Raw genomic sequence first — 16,939 nt, 5'->3', positions numbered from 1 at the left:
GATTTATTTTTATGGTTCATGTTTATACTATTCATATTTACTGGGGACCCAACACCACACAACTCCTGGGTTGCCTACCAGAAACAAAGGCAAAGCACTTTGAAGGAACATAACCACACCTCGCCCTGTCAGGTTCCCAAAGAAAAAGTGCTTCTGAGGGAGATTTTGTGCTATAAACTTATATAACATAGGAGGAAATAATCCACGGTGAGTAAGAACACAAATAACAAACAGAAGGAATAGACCCCAAAGAACTTCAGATTAATAGCAGCAATGTAAAAAGACTATGAACAAACAGTATGTTTTAAATGGTTGAGGTGACAGGCTTTTAAGATTTTAGGAGTGGATAGTCTAGTGACAACTGATTTAGCAGACAGGAAAAACTGGTATTGTAGGTCTGCAGAGGGGATAGCCAACAAGAGGCTGTACGGCACCTTCCTTACTCAATCTGGAAACTCTGACAGCCTGGCTCATACTCCCTCAGCCGAAAATGGGAGGATTCCTCTGGGGCAATTGAGCAGTCCAAAGGGAAAGACACACAGACACTGACAGTTGGAATTGATCCCCCAAGTGAAAAAATCAGCTCCTTGCTCTGTCCCCACACTTCACACATCTTCCAGTCAGGATTTTAGTACCTCACTCTTTAATATGAATAAAAATCCAGATATTTGAAGAAAGTCTTTTTATAAAAGAGAATAAATCAAGCAAACGAACAGAATAAAGGGAACTCAGAGGAAGCAGAGACAATGCAGGGAGCAAAAGAAAATGTAAAGCCATCAAACCAGTCCCTCAGAGACAAAAAGGAGGATATTTCATCTATGAAACAAGAATAAGATGCTATAAAATGAAACATTGGAACTTAAAATCAGGATAGCTGAAAAAAACTTTACCTTATTACCTTATTTTCTCATACTCTCTGCCCCAAGCATTCCAGGAACACTATGCCTCAGGTATTTGCACTTGCTGTTCTCTCTGTCTGGAATTCTCTTCCCTGGATATACACAAGGCTCACTCCTGCATCCCTTTTATGTGTTGGTTCAAATATTTTTTCTCAATGAACTTGTCCCTCACTAACCTATCTAATACACACACATACACACACACACACACACACCTCTCTACATCTTCCTTGATTTATTTTCCCCACAGTATTTTTTACATCTAACATATTACACATTTTATTTGCTTATTGCCTGCCTACCCCCACTAGAGCTTCATGAGGGCAAGGATTTTTCTTTGTTCACCATTGTATCCTTAATACCCGTAGCAGTTCCTGGGTACATAGTAGACTTTCAATGAATATTTGTTGAATAAAAAGATATAGCGTTGAAAGATAATTTGAAGAAATCCCATAGAAAGTAAAATAAAAAAGACAAGCAAAGGAAAACAAGAGAAAGATAGAAATGTATAGGATTAGTTCAGGAGGTATAACACATCATTAGTCCCAGAAAAAAAAAAACAAAAAAACAGACCAAAATTATAAGAAATAATGCAAAGAAACAAAAACCAAAAAGTTCTCAGAATTAGGGGATATGGGTTTCCAGATGGAAAGCACACATGTAGTGCACAGCACAATGAATAAAAAAGAAAGGAAAAAACCTCACACCAATGCACAATTTCTAGACACCAGAAAGAAAAAACAAGAGAGAGGAAAAAACGGACACATACTAGATTACTTTCAGGAGGGTCCGGATTTCCAAATAGGAACACTGAAAATGAGTATCCTGGACCTAGAATTCTGTGTTCATCCAAATGAAATATGAGTGCAAAATAAAGACATTTTCAGACATCTGAAGCCTCAAGAATGTTATCTCCTGTATACTTTTTTTCAGAAATATCTATCAAGACCAAGGTAGTAAACCAAGAAAGAAAGGCATAGGATCTTAGCCCAGGGAAACAATGGAATCTTAACAAAAGAAAGGTAGAAGGAGACCAGGGTTACAGTTGAGCAGCAGACTAAAGAAGTAGCCAGTCCCAACTGGAGCAGGTAGATAAACTCTAGGAGGAATATTTCTATGGGGAAAAAAATGGAACACATAGAGTATATGATGACTGACCAAATTGAGAGGAATTTTTTAGTCTGGAGGAGAGTTTAGAGATGAATCAAACTTCACAGAAAAACTAAAACATGAAATATGAGAATTGTAAATTATAGCACATACCTTGACTCATTTGTGGACTATATTTATATGGCCATAGTAACATAGATACTAAATACTGACTGCTCTAAAAATTATTGTAACTATACTGGGAGGATGGGAAGAGGGGATATGTATGTGTGTCTAGATGGTTGATGTAAGTAAGTTAAATTCTTACCTTTTATGATGGCATGTTAATAGATTATGTCTAACATGGGCACGGTCAGGATATAGCAAATAAGCATGTTGTTGAGAAATACGGAATGTATTAGTTAGGATACAGACAAGGCTACTGTAGCAAGAGACCCAAAATACAGTGGCTTTAACAAGGTAGTCTAGGCATGTGTCAGAGGCTCAGGTTCCTTCCATCTGTTTTGCTGTGCCATTCCTAGGGTATTGCCCTTACCCATGTGGTCAAACATGGCTCACCTGTACCTGTTCCTGATGACAGGAAAGGGAAAGAAGAAAACAGAAGAAAACAGGCATGCTTCTGTCCCTTTAAGGACAAGACTCTGTCCTTGCATGTCTCATCTGTTCACATGCCTTAGGCCAGTCATATAGCCACTCCTGCCTTGGGTTTTGCCTAAAATTTTGTTTGTTGTGCTTATCATGCATAGTTACTTAATGTACTTGGACTTGATGGTTTATGTTTTTTTGGAACTGTTTAAGAAACAAAACCTGTCTTAATGTTAGAAACACATGAAATGATGAAGGAAGTACATCTTAGAACTAAATGAGAAACTCCTATACCATAATAATTTAAAAATAAATAACCCAGTTAATTAATGGGCAAAGGCTCTGGGTAGACATTTCTCTAAAGAAAATACACAAATGACCAATAAACACATGAAAAACATACTCAATATTATTAGCCATCAGAAAAATACAAATCAAAACCACAATGAGAGACCACTTTACACTTGCTAGGGTGGCTACAGTCAAAAAGACAGCTAGTAACAAGTGTTAGTAAGGATGGGAGAAACTGAAACCCTCATACAGTGCTGGTGAGAGTGTAAAATTCTGCATCCACTTTGGAAAACAGCCCAGTAGTTTCTCAAAATATTAAAGATAAAGTTATCATGTGGCCCAGCAAGTCCACTTGCAGGTATATACCCAAGAGAAATGAAAACTTGTACACAAATGTTTATAACAGCATTATTCATAAATAGCCAATAAGTGGAAGCAAACAGTATATCTATCAACTGATCAATGGGTAAATAAAGTGAGGTATACCTATACACTGGAATATTATTTAGCAATAAAAAATAGTGAAGTACTGATAAATGCTTCAACATAGATGAATCTTCAAAACATTACACTAAGCAAAAGAAGCCAGTCACAAAGGACCACATATTATATGATTCCATTTATATAAAATGTCAAAAATAGGCAAATCTATAGAGACAGAAAGTAGATTGGTGGTTGCCTTGGGCTTGGGAGTGTTGGGAAAATGAGGAATGACTGCTAAAGGGTATGGGGTTTCTTTTGGGGTTGATGAAATTGTTCTAAAATTTATTGTGATGGTGGCTGCACAACTCTGTGAATACACTAAAAACCACTGAATTGTATGTTTTAAATCCATGAATGGTATGCTGTGTGAATTGTAGCTCAGTAAAGCTGTTATTATAAACACTATATGAGATAACATTTTACACCCATTAGGTTTGCAAAAATTAAAAGCTGTGATGATATCAAGTGTCAGCATACAGAAAAACAATAACCCTTGTATGTTACTGGTGGTACATAGAGAGTAATTTGTCAAACTTAGTAATGTTGAAAATGCACAGACCCTGTGATCCAGCAATTTCACTTCTAATATTTACCCTAAAGAAACTGTCACAAATGTGCAAAAGAGGAAATACTGAAAATAGTTTATTACAGCATTGTAAGAAGTCAAAATGTCTACCAATAGGGGACTAGGAAATCAACTGTGGGTTATTCATATACTATACAGCAGTTCAAATGAGTGTATGAAATTTATATGTATCAGTATAGTTAAATCTCAAACATAATATTGAGTGGAAAAAGTTGAAAAAGTCTGTATATTTCTATGTAAACATTAAAACACAAAACAATAATATATTTGTAAAAATCATGCATATGTAGTTGAAGTATAAAAACATGCTTAAAAATGTTTATGCTGACCTCAGAACACTGGTTACTTCTGAAAACGGACAGAGGAGGAATAGTGGTAGAGCTGTAGCTCTATTTGTAGCATTTTATTTATTTAAAAAGGAAAGACCTGAAGCAAATAATGTTAACATCTGTGAAAAATGAATGGTGGCTGTGTGACTGTATGCTATGCCACTTTCTGTATTTTTTGGAATATTTGAAATATTTCATATTTTAAAGTGAAAAAAATGAATCTCTATATTCAGTAACACTGTATTTGCTTTTTGGTGAGCTAATTAGTCTGACAGATTGGAAACTTTTATATAAGTATGCTGCTGCTTTAAGATGATGGATGGACTTTTCAACATCACCACACAAAAGAATTCTAAATCATTTAACAGTTGCAGTTTTATCAATCAGATCATCATGACATGAAGGTGAAAAGTTAGCTATTTCACGCAGGCTCACAGAATCGTACCTTCACTCTCTCTTAAGTGGCAACTGATCAAATCAGGAAAGGAGAAAGATGGAGGAAATAATTATTCTTTTACAATTTACTTATTTCTTTAAAATATTTGGTGTAGACTTTTTTTTAAAAGGCTGTATATTTTTACACCATTTTTTCCATTTGTTGGAACACTGGATTTGGTAGGTCAGAATTCAAATCCTCCTGCTGCCATTTATTAGTTATATCATTTGGGACACATTATTTAACCTTTGTGAACCTCAATTTCATCATCCATAAAATGAGTATAATTAAGATTAAATGTGAAAGTGCCTACATAATGAATAAATATTATTTGAATCTGAAATTAGGTAAATTCATGTCTTAATAAACTTGCCATTATGGAAATGAGCTCTTTTTGGATGTGTGACTTTTTGCTGCTTTGTTACAGAGAAATCAACAACTGATGATGAAGTACAGAAGTCAGACATCTCGTCGAGTAGTCAAGGAGTGATAGAAAAGGAATCCTTGGGACCTCTTCTTTTGGAGGTAGCTGTTCTCATTGACTCAGAAAGTGATCAGAATTTTTTTTCTAGCCAATTTGGTTTTTTTCTTTATCTTCTTTTAGGTTTTAACATCCAATTAATAAATTATAAAACAAAGTAAAGTGTTAAGGAACTTTTAATAATTATTTTATTTTAGAAACTATATTGACCATTGTTACTATTTCAAAATTAAATGTGAATAATGAACATGAGAAATTTTCATAAAGATGCAACCAGAAAACTACTAGAGCTAATCGATAAATTTGGTAAAGTAGCAGGATACAAAATTAATGCAAAGAAATCTCTTGCATTCCTATAAACTAATCATGAAAAATCTGAAAGAGAAATTAAGGAAACACTCCCATTTACCACTGCAACAAAACGAATAAAATACCTAGGAATGAACCTACCTAAGGAGACAAAAGACCTGTATGCAGAAAACTATAAGATACTGATGAAAGAAATTTTAGATAATACAAACAGATGGAGAGATATACCATGTTCTTGGATTGGAAGATTCAACATTGTGAAAATGACTATACTACCCAAAGCAATCTACAAATTCAGTGCAATCCCTATCAAACTACCAATGGCATTTTTCACAGAACTAGAACAAAAAATTTTACAATTTGTATGGAAACACAAAAGACCCCGAATAGCCCCAAAGCAATCTTGAGAAAGAAAAACAGAGCTGGAGGAATCAGGCTCCTGGACTTCAGACTATACTACAAAGCTACAGTAATCAAGACAGTAGGGTACTGGCACAAGAACAGAAATATATATCAATGGAAAAGGATAGGAAGCCCAGAGATAAACCCACGCACATATGGTCACCTTACCTTTGATAAAGGAGGCAAGACTATACAGTGGAGAAGGACAGCCTCTTCAATAAGTGGTGCTGGGAAAACTGGACAGCTCCATGTAAAAGAATGAAATTAGAACACTCCCTAATACCATACACAAAAATAAACTCAAAATGGATTAAAGACCTAAATGTAAGGCCAGACACTATAAAACTCTTAGAGGAAAACATAGGCAGAACACTCTTTGACATAAATTGCAGCAAGATCTCTTTTGACCCACCTGCTAGAGAAAGGGAAATAAAAACAAAAATAAACAAATGGGACCTAATGAAACTTAAAAGCTTTTGCACAGCAAAAGAAAACATAAACAAGATGAAAAGACAGCTCTCAGAATGGGAGAAAATATGTGCAAATGAAGCAACTGACAAAGGATTAATTTCCAAAATTTACAAGTAGCTCATGCAGTTCAATATCAAGAAAACAAACAACCCCATCCAAAAATGGGCAGAAGACCTAAATAGACATTTCTCAAAAGAAGATATACAGATTGCCAACAAACACATGAAGGAATGCTCAACATCATTAATATTAGAGAAATGCAAATCAAAACTACAATGAGGTATCACCTCACACCAGTCAGAATGGCCATCATCAAAAAAGTCTACAAACAATAAATGCTGGAGAGGGTGTGGAGAAAAGGGAACCCTCTTGCACTGTTGGTGGGAATGTAAATTGATACAGCCACTGTGAAGAACAGTATGGAGGTTCCTTAAAAAACTAAAAACAGAACTACCATACAACCCAGCAATCCCACTACTGGGCATATACCCTGAGAAAACCAGAATTCAGAAAGAGTCATGTACCACACTGTTCACTGCAGCTCTATTTACAATAGCCAGGACATGGAAGCAACCTAAGTGTCCATTGACAGGTGAATGGATAAAGAAGATGTGGCACATATGTACAGTGGAATATTACTCAGTCATAAAAAGAAACGAAATTGAGTTATTTGTAGTGAGGTGGATGGACCTAGCGTCTGTCATACAGAGTGAAGTAAGTCAGAAAGAGAAAAACAAATACCATATGCTAACACATATATATGGAATCTAAAAAAAAAAAAAAAAAGGTTCTGAAGAACCTAGGGGCAGGACAGGAATAAAGACTCAGACATGGAGAATGGACTTGAGGAAACGGGGATGGGGAAGTATAAGCTGTGACAAAGTGAGAGAGTGGCATGGACATATGTACACTACCAAATGTAAAATAGATAGCTAGTGGGAAGCAGCCGCATAGCACAGGGAGATCAGCTTGGTGCTCTGTGACCACCTAGATAGGGAAGATGGGAGGGAGATGCAAGATGGGGGAGATACGGGGTTATATGTATATATGTAGCAGATTCACTTTGTTATAAAGCAGAAACTAGCACACCATTGTAAAGCAATTATACTCCAATAAAGATGTTAAAAAAGAAAAAGAAATTTTGATAAAGGCATTCTAATGGTCGGATGGAAAACTGAAGACAACTGTCTGGTTTTGCTACTTCTTTATTATAGTTAGGACTAGTTGGGAAAAATAAAACTTTTAGAATTATTTAGCTAGCTAGTGCTAATTTCTACTGTAGAATTTCACTTTTGAGTAAGGGATGCCTCAGTTTATTACAGTAGGTATTTTCCTGACCAAAATTTTAAAACTATTTATGTAGACATTATAAGAGAACTTACTATTTTAACAACTTTGTCAAACTTTTTAAAATGAAGAATTTTTAATCTTGAATTACTTTGTAATTACTGTGTAATTTTCACCCGCTTTTTCCTATCTAATCTTTCCTCCCTCTGTTCTCAAAACAGATATTTTGTTTCCGAGCAGACTCATCACCTTAAGTACTCCTTTTTCATACATGAATGTTTAAAAACACATATATGTGTGTATATATACACACTCATTCCCCACAAATTAGACTTTTCCATCTCTAGGCCTAATTTTATTTTTTTATATATGTATGTTTATTATGTACGTGCATATACTTAAATATAAATATGTGTATTTAAATCATACACATATTTAAAAATAAATATCTATAAGATTAAATAAATTCTCCTTTCCTGTCCTACCTCAAGGCCCTTCTGTCTGGTGAAGTCTTCCTAACACTCAAACTTGTATAGGTCTCTTGATTTTCTAACTCCTTTATACATTTTTTCCTATTACCCTAACTATTCTTCTGTTTTTGTATGAACCATAATTCCCTCTACCGACACCGCTAACGTGAGAACATTCTCAAAATTTAGTGCTTGGTTTTTTTAGCCCAAGTAATATCATTTGCTTCATCTTTTACCTCTTTAGAGATGACTCTCAAATATGTACTTCTTGCTTTAACCTCTTTCCGAACGCTATTCCTGTACTTTTAACAGGCTGCTAAATATTTTTGACTCTCCTGTTAGCAAGTTCCCCCTCAAAACCTAAATTTCTTTTTCCCCTCCAAGTTATACAAGCGCTTTGTTACTTTAGGCTGTTGGTTTTAATGATTTTTATTAGGGGAATGAGCACATATTTTATAGTGTTGTAAATATAAAAAAACATTGGCCATTGAAGCTGGATAGAAACTACTCTCTGGGTGAGTGTATAACATATAACTGGGAGAGGGGAAAGCCACCACATGTGATGGACTCTGATGTTTTTATTCTTTTCACAACCCCTTAAATTGATTGCATGACACATGACTGCCTTTTGGAAATAGTGTTATAATAAGTATAGTAAAAATGTTAATGGTAGAATCTGTGTGGTGGATATACAGATGTTCACTACAAAATTATTTCAACTTTGCTATATTTTAAATTTTTTAATATAAGCCATTAGAGGAAAATAAGTTAAAGAAAGAAAAGTACTTTAGGCTCATTTCCCGCTATCCCAACTCTTCCCCAGCCTTGGTTCCTGTCCGCATCCCACTGCTTGGTTACACTTGGGCCCTTCCCATCCTAGGATGAGACCTGACCCATCCTAGCACTTATTGCTTATCTCCTCTACTCTGCAGGATATCAGTAGACTAGTCTCTTCATATCTTCTAGTTTTTCTGTTGTGGTTCTGTCTGCCTTCTCGGTGTCCCTAAGTTTAAAACTGGCCTAAGAACTTTATATCTCCTGTCAATTCATTAAATATTTATGAAATGTATTTTCTGCATATAATGCCATTTGAGATACTGAGAAAGTATAAGGTGTAGAGGTCCTTGAGATTTGTGGAGTTCCTGTAGAGAAGTGGTAGTCATTTAAATCCCAGTTTTACCACAGGTTCTTCAGAAACCACAGAGATCAATAAGGAGAGCAAATAGATTATCCACAAACTGAAAACAGCACAACTGGAGCCAGAGAATACCACTACTGCTTTAATTTACATAGACATTTGTTATTTCTGTGTAAGAAAAATCTATAACGCTTTAAAATGAACAGAAAGCGACAGGAAAGCATCCATTCAAAACTGCTATAAGAAGAAAGCATTTTTTTTAGATGATGAAATTATTACCCTGAAAACCACTATGAATCAAAGGAAAACTGTAACACAACATTACACATGAATTACATGTCATTAGGCAAGCATTTTCAAATATGAAAAAACACATCAAATTAGAAGTTCCAAAAACTCAGAATAGAAATGTATTTAGGTTCTTGACTTCAAGGAGCTAATAATATTTTTATTTATGAGCTATACAGATGTGAAACTGAGACTGTAAAGTAGAATTACATTTATAGACTTCAAAGTTACCTTTATTGACAACCTTTTCTAACCCTTCTTCTGTATCTCCCAATCTGCCTCATTGCCTTAAACTTTATGGAATCTAATCCAGGGCGCCTAAGAGAAGAAGTGGTAGAAAAGCCACCACGAGATTGTTCACTGACTTATCCAGGCTGCAGTCTAGAGCTGCACTGTTCAGTAAGATAGTTACACATGGCTATTCAAAGTTAAATACAATGAAAAATTCAGACATTTTTGCTGAATGTCTGGTGAGAAAAATTCTCGCCAGCCACGTTTAAAATGCTCCATACCCACATGTGGTTAGTAGCTACTGTATTGGACAACACAGAAGAACATTTCCATCATTGCAGAAAGTTCTATTTGTCATCAGTCTAGAGGGGCCTGCTCAGGTAGAAGATCTGCACATCTAGAAGGTGACCAAATAGCCACGATATCGTGAGAAATTCTCACCATACAATTTTCAATATATTGCCCCCTCCTTTTTCTTAAACATAAAAAGGTAGCACAAGTTAAGAATAAAGGCATTGGAGGTAATTTCCTACACTTAAAGAGAGAGTGATGGGACTTCCTTGGCGGTCCAGTGGTTGAGACACTGCACTTCCAGTGCACAGGGCGCAGGTTCGATCCCTGGTCAGGGAACTAAGATCCCACATGCCGTATGGTGTGGACAAAAAAAGACAAAAACAAAAAACAAAATAAAACAAAAGGGAGAGTGGTATTAGAATTTATAGGCTTTTTTTTTTTTTTTAAAGCTCCTCATTCTCCAGTGTTCTTTGCTGTCTAAGTTCCTCTACCTCCTGTTCACAGCTCTGCATTATCTGACTCTAACGCTGCTTATTTCCTATTGCTCCACAAGAAAATTCTGCGTTAGTCACAGAAGTCTCCCTATACCTTGCATGTGCGTTCAGGCCTCCTAACCTTGTATTATACCATTCCTTACATTACTTTGTGGCTCTTTGACACTGTTGACCACCCACTTCCCTCTTCCTTAAAACTCCTCATGAGCCTCTTTTATAAAACTATCTCCTTGCCTCTCTGGCTGCGCTTTAGCCTTTTTCTCAGATTTCTCTTTCTTTAGCTGCCTTTTAAATGTTAGCATCCCCCAAGGTTCTGGCCTTGGCTCTTTTCCTTTTGTTTTTTGTTCTGTGCACATTTCCTGGACAGTTTTATCAACATCTATGTCTCTGTCTATATGATGTGTTCGTGTGCTTGTGTGTGTGTGTGTGTGTAAAATACCAATTAGGGTTTTCTGATTTGAAGCAACAGATACCAATTATGACTAAGTTAAGCAAATGTGAATTTATTGGGATGCTATTTGGATACCACAGAACTGTGCTTAGAAATAAGGTGAAACCAAGGCATCTTATGGAGGCTAGAAAGCAGAAACTGTACGAATGGTCTCTTCAAAAGACCCATCTGGACAGTGCCCGGCTGCCAGAATGAATGTGTTCCAGCCATGTTCATTCTTTTTGTAATTCTCAAGGCTCACATTTAAGGAGGAAGTTTCCCAATGGCCTGATTAAGAATCCCACGAGACTTTATTAAATGGAGAAGAAGTAACTCCTCAAAGGAAATCACATATTCTGTGGAAGGGGAAAAGATGATTGTAGTTAAAAACAAACAAAAACGAAATGATACTGTATGTACCTGTAAGTCAAAAATGTCTGTCTTTGACCCATATCTCTTTTCACAGCTTCCCTTTCATCATATCCTGCTGCCTTTTGAACATCTCTACCAGAAAGTTCCTCAGTCATTTCAAATATAACATTTCTAAAACTAAATTTATAATCGATCCCTTTATCTCCTGTTTGAAAAAAGAAGAAAAGTCAAAAAATTAAGAACTAGATTTTTTTTTCCCCGTCGAACTCTCTTTGTTAGGGAAAGGCACTCATCTACCAGAACCCTAAAGTCATTAGTGAAGGATCACCCCAAGCGCTTGTTCCCACAGCTGTTAGAGATCACCACATCTGTTTCTTCTGCCTCTTCTGTCACTTGCACTGCCATTGCCTTGATCCGGGCTCGCGCTTGAACTGGAGCATCACAGTAGCGTCGCAGTTTGTCTGCGTGCTTCCAGTCCACATGCCACACCCACTGCCAGAAGGGTCTTTGTTAAAGCAGATCATGTCAGTCTCCTGCTTAAAAACATTGCCTTCAAGATGATCCCCATGGCCAATTTTTCTTTCTTTCTTTTTTTTTTTTTTGGCTTTTCCTTGAAGCTTTTTCAAAAAAACTTTTTATTGTTAAATATAACACAAATATGACAAGTACAAGGTGATTTCTTCTTTCTTTTCTTAAACCTCTGAGCTGTTTCCTCTGTTTTGAATGTTCTTTCCACCCCTTGCCCACCCGAGTTACTGCTGTGTCCTTCAAGCCTCAGCTGAGGTGTCATGTGGCCTCCTCCCAGGAAACCTTACCGACAACAGTCAACCCTTTGCCCGTTTGGGTGCTTCACTCTGTACCTAACCTTTATGAATTCCTCCATTGTACTATAATGTGACTACATGTACTTGTTTTTTTCCCGTCAGAGGCTATAAAATTGTTGAGAATATGTGCTTTATTCCCAGAACTTTGTCCAGTGACTGACACTTAGGTGTTACTTAGTGAAGCTTGTGTAGTCATTTAAAGCGAGGGCCCTGTGAGAAGCCCTGGCCAGTGTGAACCCTGCATTGAGACCCAAGGTGGTCCTCTTCAAAGACTGATATCCTGGGTAGAGAGAAAAACCCCTCCAACTGATGATGCTGTACAGAATGGAGTGGCATTTGTTATCATCTCCTGTGTATAGCTCAATGTCAGCCCAGCTGTCAGGACTTGGAGAAACAGGAAGATTCCTTCCTAGGAGCACACTTGGAAGTTAATTATATGCACAACATATGAGGGAAACTTGTAGGATAAGAACAAGTATTAGCAGGTTATATTAATCAGACAAACTTTTAGAAATTAAAGATGTTTGTATATTCATAGGAATAGTCTCAAAGGATTCCTTGAAATGTTACCAATCTCTTGGGGGTGGGATTTTGGCAGATCTTATACTATCTACTTAATTTTCATACATAAAAAAAGTTTAAGTTATATTTCATTTATAATTTAAAAAAAAACAAAAAATATGCATTTCTGGCACAGGACAGGCTGTCTGTATCTCAGGAGAAGGTCAGCAGGACCTCTCTGCAACTGTGGGGCAGCCTCTGTTAACCTGTTTTCCAAGCCAACCTTTTCTGGAGAAGCTCAAAAGAAATATGATGCCCCAGACTTCTCAGAGGAAAGGATGAGTCCATGTAACCGAGGCCAAACAGAGACCTGGTGAAAGTTCTGTACTCCCTGTAAGGCTGACCAGCTGCATATTCCAGAGGCCAGCTACTAGAATAACTTCCCAGCTTGGCACTGAGGTCAGGTGCAGTCAATGGGAGAACTTGGAGAAGTCCCAGAAAGTCTGGAAACAGGAGACTGCAGGGACTCCAGGCCTACTGCAAAGGAAGTTTAAATCCTTTGGATTTCACAAATGCCTTAAAAATAATTGCGCCGAGTAGTCCAGGTGAATCCCTGGGCCTTGCTGGTGCTCGAGGTCTGCACCACCAGCCCTGTGCCCACTGCTGGACAGTCTTCAGATTGGGCAGAGATGATCCCAGGAGTGGGTCTCAACCTCTCCCAGCCCCTCGGCAGACAGTGGATAACTTCCAGACATAGTCAGAGACAGACATGGAGAGTGAAAAAAGCAAGGGAGGGCTTCCCTGGTGGCACAGTGGTTAAGAATCCACCTGCCAATGCAGGGGACACGGGTTCGAGCCCTGGTCTAGGAAGATCCCACATGCCGTGGAGCAACTAAGCCTGTGCACCACAACTACTGAGCCTGCACTCTAGAGCCCGCGAGCCACAACTACTGAAGTCCGCATGCCTAGAGCCCGTGCTCCGCAACAAGAGAAGCCACTGCAACGAGACGTCCGCGCACTACAACGAAGAGTAGCCCCCGCTCACTGCAACTAGAGAAAGCCCACGCACAGCAATGAAGACCCAAGGCAGCCAAAAATAAATAAAATAAAATAAATAAATTTATATAAAAAAAAGCAAGGGAAACTGTGGCTTTGAAGATAGACAGTGTCACTAGGGAGGCAGAGAGCAAGGAGCTAAAAAGGACACACTGAAAACTAGATGGAAAATAGAAGAAGGTAGTGCTTTAGAAGCTGGATGGTGTGGTCCTTGGAAGTGGTTCACCATGAAATGGCCAAGTGTTTTTACTTGCCTGTGTTTTGATATCAATCCTGTTTCTTGCTCTGAACTATGATACTTTGTTATACCCAAACTGTTCTTTATTAAACTCTTTTAAGAGAGCAAAAAGAAAAAAGAAAGTTAAATTGTATTTACACTGATTCAATTAATAGCTAAGAACATTTTAAAGAATTTTTAGATCTTCTTTTTAAAAAATATGTCTGTATTTCAGTTATCCCTATTTTAATATAAACTGCCAGACAAATATATATACATATAGATAGATAGATAGATAGATCACCTGTTATGAAATTTATAGCTAATCTGACTTTAAGAAAACAATTAGATATGAGGGTGCTTTCCTGTGCTCATCTAAATCCAAAATAGTTTAGCAAAGGGTTTATCTAGTGTTGAGGTTTTTAGATTATTAATCACATCCCTCTCCTCTTTGCATTATGAACTAAATGAAAAATAGTCAACAGCGGTCAGGTGGAATAAAAATAGTTTTATTTCTTTTTGTTCTTGTTAAAGAAAGTGTTAGCAGTATTTTTAATGAGAACAATGCTGTACTTCATATTTTTTAAAATCTTGGTTGAATGCTTTGGGACGCAGTGATCTGAAGATGTAGTTTCGAGTTCAGTTTATTTTAATATTTGGCTTAAATTATCAGCTGTAAAAAACACCTCACAAAAATGAGGTAGATAAAAATGGAAAAATATATCATTGGATGAGTTTACTAAGTCACAATACTCATTTTGAAATCCTATCTACCAATTATGCAAAGGTTTTTCTTCAAATTTCAAATTTTTTTTTTTTCTTGGCCATGCTGTGCAGCTTGCAGGATCTTAGTTCCCTGACCAGGGATTGAACCCCTGCCCCGCAGTGAAAGCGCCGAGTCCTAACCACTGGACCTCCAGGGAATCCCCTAAATTCCATCTTTTTTGATCTCAAATAGTGATTCTCCAAATTGATCAAAAGCAGTTGCATTTTCCTTTTTTAAAACACGGGTTTTTAAAGCCCATTGAAACTCTTATTGGAAGAATTTTGCACAGGGAAAAGGTTTTGTTTCTAAATGTTTTACACTGAGAAGATAATTTTTATAAGTGGTGTACATCATTTTCAGCAACAAAATTATAACTGTGGTAACATTTCAAAACATCCATTTTCACGTGCTGTCTCTATAGCATAAGTGTCTTTTTGAAAGCAGTTTATTTTTTATTCATTGTTAAAATTTCATCTTTACCCTGAAGGAACAAAATTAGGTGTGTTTATTATTTGGAAAATACCTGCTTAGTAGGATATTATCATTAGCACCCAGCATCATAGAAAAGGTCAGCAAACTTGGGACACTTAACCTTTTTCAAAAACAAAAATGAGTAGCCCATCAACATTGCTGGATGGCTTAAGTCTTTTGCCACCAGTAACCAGCAAACCCCTGTATGATACAAAGGGTGGTTACATCTTGTTACAAAATTCTATAAATGTTCTACTTTTTAAAGGTCTTGATTTTATTGCTTTTATACATTCTATAGCAATTAAACTGTAATATGTTGCGATAAACAGAAAGATTATAAATAAGGTACTGCTGTCAACCTCTGCATTCTGGATCTTCTCTCAGATTCCGTGGTTTGTGATATGTGACTAGACTGAGTGAGGCACCAGGGTGTCGATATGTTAATTAAGCTTAATTTCTTCCTTATGTTTTAGATTATGCTATAAATAGAGATTCCAACTTCTTTTCCCTGCACCCCTGTGGATCTTATGTCCCCTTGGGGCATGTACATCTTCTTTTGGAGGTCTCTGGCTCCATCGCAGTGCATAGAAGGCCTTCTGTGATTTGGCTCCTGTCCACCTCTCCAGACTCACTGCCTGCCTGTGCCTTGTGCTCCAGCAGCTCCAAATGGCTTTTTTATTCCATTATGTGCCATGTTCTCTCCTCTGCCTAGAATGTTCTTGCCTCATTCCTCCTCCCCTCTTCCACTATGCCTTTTATAACTCAGATCAGGGTCTGTAAGGAGCCTTTCTTTGCCCCCCACCTCGACCCCAAATAAGTATCCTTCTTTGTGCTCACAGAGTAGTCTGTGTATGGCTCTGATACTGCATTTCTCACTGGTATTTTATTATGCTTATGTCTCTCTCCCCACTGCAAGTTCCTTGAGGGTAGACACCAGGTCTTAACCTACAGTTTAGAGATGTTTATGACTGACTGAATGGGTCAGTCATTTACTTCACATTTGCTGCCATAAAGTTTCTTTCCAAGGAAGACATTTGACATATTCATTGATGCCTACTTGAAACATGAGTGTACAGTCTGTTTAAAAATCCTGTTCCCTCCACAGAGAACATGCAATGTTAAATCTTCTATTCAGTCCCCTGTATTTTAAGTTGGCATATACTTCCAGTCTCTTTTTCAGTAGAGAAATGTATATGTGTATTTTTCTTCTCTCTTTTAACCCCATAACCTCTTAATCGTTTTTTTGGCTTTGCAGGCTTTGGATGGATTTTTCTTTGTTGTGAACTGTGAAGGGAGAATTGTATTTGTGTCAGAAAATGTGACCAGCTACTTGGGTTACAATCAGGAGGAATTAATGAATACCAGTGTCTACAGCATACTGCATGTGGGTGATCATGCGGAATTTGTGAAGAATCTGCTACCAAAATCGTTAGGTAAAAGGAATGTGTTTTTTCAAAGAATGTGAACTCTCTATAGCTTCCCTTCACATAATATATATAATATATTATTATTATATTTATAATATATAGTATTATACTAATATATATAATATACTAAAAATATTTTAAAATTTAATTTCAGCCTGAGATTAAATATGAAGGAGGAGTGTCATCAAATAGCTGATAGAGAGCATTCCTTTTATCCTCTTCCTCTAGATTATGCCACAATTATGTGACAGTGTTAGGAGGCAGAGCAGTTAGTTGCCTTGCCACAAGAAG

The 16,939-nt window shown here is 37.0% G+C and overlaps 1 protein-coding gene across 17 annotated transcripts in view; it reads left to right on the top strand.

Moving 5' to 3' along the window:
- The window catches only part of NCOA1 (nuclear receptor coactivator 1), a 366,103-nt gene that overhangs the window by 265,848 nt on the left and 83,316 nt on the right, over window positions 1-16,939 (top strand). For all 17 annotated transcript variants that reach the window (XM_089922464.1, XM_022574322.2, XM_089922461.1 and 14 more), the window contains 2 exons: window positions 5,147-5,244; window positions 16,477-16,654. In XM_089922464.1, the coding sequence (XP_089778590.1) occupies window positions 5,147-5,244; window positions 16,477-16,654 (276 nt within the window). The remainder of the gene's footprint in view (window positions 1-5,146; window positions 5,245-16,476; window positions 16,655-16,939) is intronic.

The sequence above is a fragment of the Delphinapterus leucas genome, chromosome 13, assembly GCF_059928025.1.
Source record: "Delphinapterus leucas isolate spDelLeu-1000000601 "Yukka" chromosome 13, BTC_Dleu_Yukka2, whole genome shotgun sequence".
NCBI lineage: Eukaryota > Metazoa > Chordata > Mammalia > Artiodactyla > Monodontidae > Delphinapterus > Delphinapterus leucas.
Note: the sequence above shows the minus strand (reverse complement) of the source record. Positions and strands in the feature narration are given on the sequence as shown.